At 51.2% G+C, this 5,034-nt stretch overlaps 1 protein-coding gene across 1 annotated transcript; it reads left to right on the top strand.

Moving 5' to 3' along the window:
• Positions 1-232: 232 nt before the first annotated feature.
• On the top strand, positions 233-4,195 carry LOC133349814 (probable G-protein coupled receptor 179). Its single transcript, XM_061563596.1, has one exon. The coding sequence runs from the start codon at positions 233-235 to the stop codon at positions 3,320-3,322; it is 3,090 nt and encodes a 1,029-aa protein (XP_061419580.1). The 3' UTR covers positions 3,323-4,195.
• The last annotated feature ends 839 nt before the right edge of the window (positions 4,196-5,034 follow it).

Genomic DNA, 5,034 nt, shown 5'->3' with positions numbered 1-5,034 from the left:
TCCCGTGGGACACCGTAGCCACTGAGTCTTCCAGCAGTCGAAAAGTCACCAAAGAGAGGGTCTCTTTGCGCAGTCACATTCCTATGTTTGCCCTTGGGAGACGGGCGATGGAGACACTTTGAGCGGGAAAATTGGCACCGAGGACCTAGAAAAACTGTCCAACGTTTGTCCCTGGGAAAGTGTGAGTGGGAAGTCTGCCAGCAATAAAGTAGCCACTAAGCAGGGTAGCATCATGAGCAGAAATCCGCCAAACGTTTGCCCCTGGGAGGATACCACAGATCAGGATTGCATGACAGCTAGCATGAAGGGCAGTGGAAAGAACAATGAGAAACTGGCCTCAGTTTGCCGTTGGGAGGCTGATGGTGGAAAGATGAAGGGTGGTAGAATCACCCTTAAGGACAGTGGCAAGACCAGTGAGAACCGAGGTGCAGTTTGCCCCTGGGAGACTGAGAGTGGGAATGTATCTAGCAAAACAATCAGCAGCAAGCGCAGTGGCAAGAGCAGTGAGAAACTGGCCTCGGTTTGCCCCTGGGAGACTGAGGGTGGAGAGATTGAGGGGGGTAGAATCAGCACAAAGAAGAGTGGCGAGAGCAGTGAGAAACTGGCCTCGGTTTGCCATTGGGAGGCTGAGGGTGGAGATACTGAGGGTGGTAAAATCAGCACAAAGGAGAGTTGCGAGAGCAGTGAGAAACTAGCCTCGGTTTGCCCCTGGGAGGCTGAGGGTGGAGAGACTGAGAGTGGTAGAATCAGCGCCAAGGAGAGCGACAAGAGCAGTGAGAAACTGGCCTCGGTTTGCCCCTGGGAGGCTGAGGGTGGAGAGATTGAGGGTGGTAGAATCAGCACCAAGGAGAGCGACAAGAGCAGTGAGAAACTGGCCTCGGTTTGCCCCTGGGAGAATGAGGGTGGAGAGATTGAGGGGGGTAGAATCAGCACAAAGAAGAGTGGCGAGAGCAGTGAGAAATTGGCCTCGGTTTGCCCCTGGGAGACTGAGGGTGGAGAGACTGAGAGTGGTAGAATCAGCGCCAAGGAGAGCGACAAGAGCAGTGAGAAACTGGCCTCGGTTTGCCCCTGGGAGAATGAGGGTGGAGAGATTGAGGGGGGTAGAATCAGCACAAAGAAGAGTGGCGAGAGCAGTGAGAAACTGGCCTCGGTTTGCCATTGGGAGGCTGAGGGTGGAGATACTGAGGGTGGTAAAATCAGCACAAAGGAGAGTTGCGAGAGCAGTGAGAAACTAGCCTCGGTTTGCCCCTGGGAGGCTGAGGGTGGAGATACCGAGAGTGGTAGAATCAGCACCAAGAAGAGTGGCGAGAGCAGTGAGAAACTGGCCTCGGTTTGCCCCTGGGAGGCTGAGGGTGGAGAGACTGAGGGGGGTAGAATCAGCACCAAGAAGAGTGGCGAGAGCAGTGAGAAACTGGCCTCGGTTTGCCCCTGGGAGGCTGAGGGTCGAGAGACTAAGGGTGGTATAATCAGCACCAAGAGTGGCGAGAGCAGTGAGAAACTGGCCTCGGTTTGCCATTGGGAGGCTGAGGGTGGAGATACTGAGAGTGGTACAATCAGCACCAAGAAGAGTAGTGAGAGCAGTGAGAAACTGGCCTCGGTTTGCCCCTGGGAGGCTGAGGGTCGAGAGACTGAGGGTGGTAAAATCAGCACAAAGGAGAGTGGCGAGAGCAGTAAGAAACTGGCCTCGGTTTGCCCCTGGGAGGCTGAGGGTGGAGATACTGAGGGGGGTAAAATCAGCACAAAGGAGAGTGGCAAGAGCAGTGAGAAACTGGCCTCGGTTTGCCCCTGGGAGGCTGAGGGTGGAGAGAATGAGGGTGGTAAAATCAGCACAAAGGAGAGTGGCGAGAGCAGTGAGAAACTAGCCTCGGTTTGCCCCTGGGAGGCTGAGGGTGGAGATACTGAGGGGGGTAAAATCAGCACAAAGGAGAGTGGCAAGAGCAGTGAGAAACTGGCCTCGGTTTGCCCCTGGGAGGCTGAGGGTGGAGAGACTGAGGGTGGTAAAATCAGCACAAAGGAGAGTGGCGAGAGCAGTGAGAAACTAGCCTCGATTTGCCCCTGGGAGGCTGAGGGTGGAGATACTGAGAGTGGTAGAATCAGCACCAAGAAGAGTGGCGAGAGCAGTGAGAAACTGGCCTCGGTTTGCCCCTGGGAGGCTGAGGGTGGAGATACTGAGAGTGGTAGAATCAGCACCAAGAAGAGTGGCGAGAACAGTGAGAAACTGGCCTCGGTTTTCCCCTGGGAGGCTGAGGGTGGAGAGACTGAGGGTGGTAAAATCAGCACAAAGGAGAGTGGCGAGAGCAGTGAGAAACTGGCCTCGGTTTGCCCCTGGGAGGCTGAGGGTGGAGATACTGAGAGTGGTAGAATCAGCACCAAGAAGAGTGGCGAGAACAGTGAGAAACTGGCCTCGGTTTGCCCCTGGGAGGCTGAGGGTGGAGAGACTGAGGGTGATAAAATCAGCACAAAGGAGAGTGGCGAGAGCAGTGAGAAACTGGCCTCGGTTTGCCCCTGGGAGGCTGAGGGTGGAGAGACTGAGGGGGGTAGAATCAGCACCAAGAGGAATGGCGAGAGCAGTGAAAAACTGGCATCGGTTTGCCCCTGGGAGGCTGAGGGTGGAGAGATTGGGGGTGGTAGAATCAGCACCAAGGAGAGCGACAAGAGCAGTGAGAAACTGGCCTCGGTTTGCCCCTGGGAGGCTGAGGGTGGAGAGATTGGGGGTGGTAGAATCAGCACCAAGGAGAGCGACAAGAGCAGTGAGAAACTGGCCTCGGTTTGCCCCTGGGAGGCTGAGGGTGGAGATACTGAGAGTGGTATAATCGGCACCAAGAAGAGTGGCGAGAGCAGTGAGAAACTGGCCTCGGTTTGCCCCTGGGAGGCTGAGGGTGGAGAGATTGAGGGTGGTAGAATCAGCACCAAGGAGAGCGACAAGAGCAGTGAGAAACTGGCCTCGGTTTTCCCCTGGGAGGCTGAGGGTGGAGAAATTGAGGGTGGTAGAATCAGCACCAAGGAGAGCGACAAGAGCAGTGAGAAACTGGCCTCGGTTTGCCCCTGGGAGGCTGAGGGTGGAGAGATTGAGGGGGGTAGAATTAGCACAAAGGAGAGTGGCAAGAGCAGTGAGAAACTGGCCTCGGTTTGCCCCTGGGAGGCTGAGGGTGGAGGTACTGGGAGTGGTAGAATCAGCACCAAGGAGAGTGGCGAGAGCAGTGAGAAACTGGCCTCAGTTTGCCCCTGGGAGGCTGAGGGTGGAGAGACTGAGGGTGGTAGAATCAGCACAAAAGAGAGTGGTACTTTACCCAAGGCTTGTCCCTGGGATGTTGCGCAGTGAACTTGCCGATGATTTTATTATGAACGTAAACGTTCACCCATTCGAGCACACAGACGTGCTCGTTGACACCAGCACACAACACAAACATGTACAAATTACCAATAAAAACATGGGTTTACATTTGTTGTTCTACTACGATACAGTGCAACAGATGTTCTTGCTTGGACCTGGTATGCACCCGAGATTTTGTGTTGATGAGCCGATGCGAGCACAGCGTGTTGCTGATTACAAGCTCACGGGCTGCACAGGAATATAGCAGCGCCCTTTCGTTATTATTGAGCTGCCCTGACCCATGGCCTTTCAATTATCATGACCCACACATTCTTACTTTGACTTTCGTTCTGTGCTAACTTTGATCGTTAAATGTGAGGTGCCGTGGTTAACATCCACTCGCGTATACCCCGCAGTGGTCGTGAGTGAACAGCGGCAGTCCTCCCCAACCACACACCCAGCAGCGTGACAGTCTCACACCCAGAGAGTCCAAACATTCTTCACCGTTTGTGTCCTACGACTGAAAAGCAAACCCAAATAAAATAATGTTTCTTTCAAAATGAAAAATGTGAATATTTCGGTTATCCGTTTTAACCGTGGGAGCGATGGAATTTGAATTCACATTAACCGGTTTTTAGCAATTGGTTAACTAGAAACAGAACCGTCTGAGACCGCTTTGACCCAATTGAACTGTAACCGTTTCGATTTAAAGCTTTCGTGACTGCAGGGATTGTATCTTCTTGGTTCTTTCGGTAAAGTCACGTAGAAGGGAAGTAATAAAATAAAAAAAATAAAACATAATAAAACAATTCTCACGACGTTTCGGCCACAACGCAAGCAGCCGTCCTCAGGTGAAAACCAGGTCTGTCGAGGCGACAGCGTCTGAATGAAACAGCACACGTGCTTGGAGCATATATATAAGCTGCGTTGGAAGGGGGGAAAAGAGCGCCTTGACAAAAGAATATGCATATCAAGAGGCATTTAGCATATTTATGGGAAATGTAGGTATGTGATTAGTACTACTCATGCCCGTGCATTATGCAGGATTAGCAGCATCAAAGGGAAGGGATATGGGAAATGCAGGTATGTGATTAGACCTACTTATGCCCGTGCATTATGCAGGATTAGCAACATCAAAGGGAGGGGATATGGAAAATGCAGGTATGTGAATATTACTACTTATGCCCGTGCATTATGCAGGATTAGCAGCATCAAAGGGAGGGGATAGGGGTAGCATTAATAAAGGGAAGGAGTGTTAATAGTATGTAGCTGCAGTAACTAAAACCACCACGTAAACAACTAAAGTATAAACTACATAGTATCATCAGTATACTAAATATACTCTACAATAAGCTGAGTTACTAACAGTAAGTAATACATTAGTATACTGATGATACTATGTAGTTTATACTTTAGTTGTTTACGTGGTGGTTTTAGTTACTGCAGCTACATACTATTAACACTCCTTCCCTTTATTAATGCTACCCCTATCCCCTCCCTTTGATGTTGCTAATCCTGCATAATGCACGGGCATAAGTAGTACTAATCACATACCTGCATTTCCCATAAATATGCTAAATGCCTCTTGATATGCATATTCTTTTGTCAAGGCGCTCTTTTTCCCCCTTCCAACCCAGCTTATATATATATGCTCCAAGTACGTGTGCTGTTTCATTCAGACGCTGTCGCCTCGACAGACCTGGTTTTCACCTGAGGACGGC

Source organism: Lethenteron reissneri, chromosome 31 (genome assembly GCF_015708825.2).
Source record: "Lethenteron reissneri isolate LAM-NWPU_2019-01 chromosome 31, ASM1570882v1, whole genome shotgun sequence".
Classification (NCBI taxonomy): domain Eukaryota; kingdom Metazoa; phylum Chordata; class Hyperoartia; order Petromyzontiformes; family Petromyzontidae; genus Lethenteron; species Lethenteron reissneri.
Note: the sequence above shows the minus strand (reverse complement) of the source record. Positions and strands in the feature narration are given on the sequence as shown.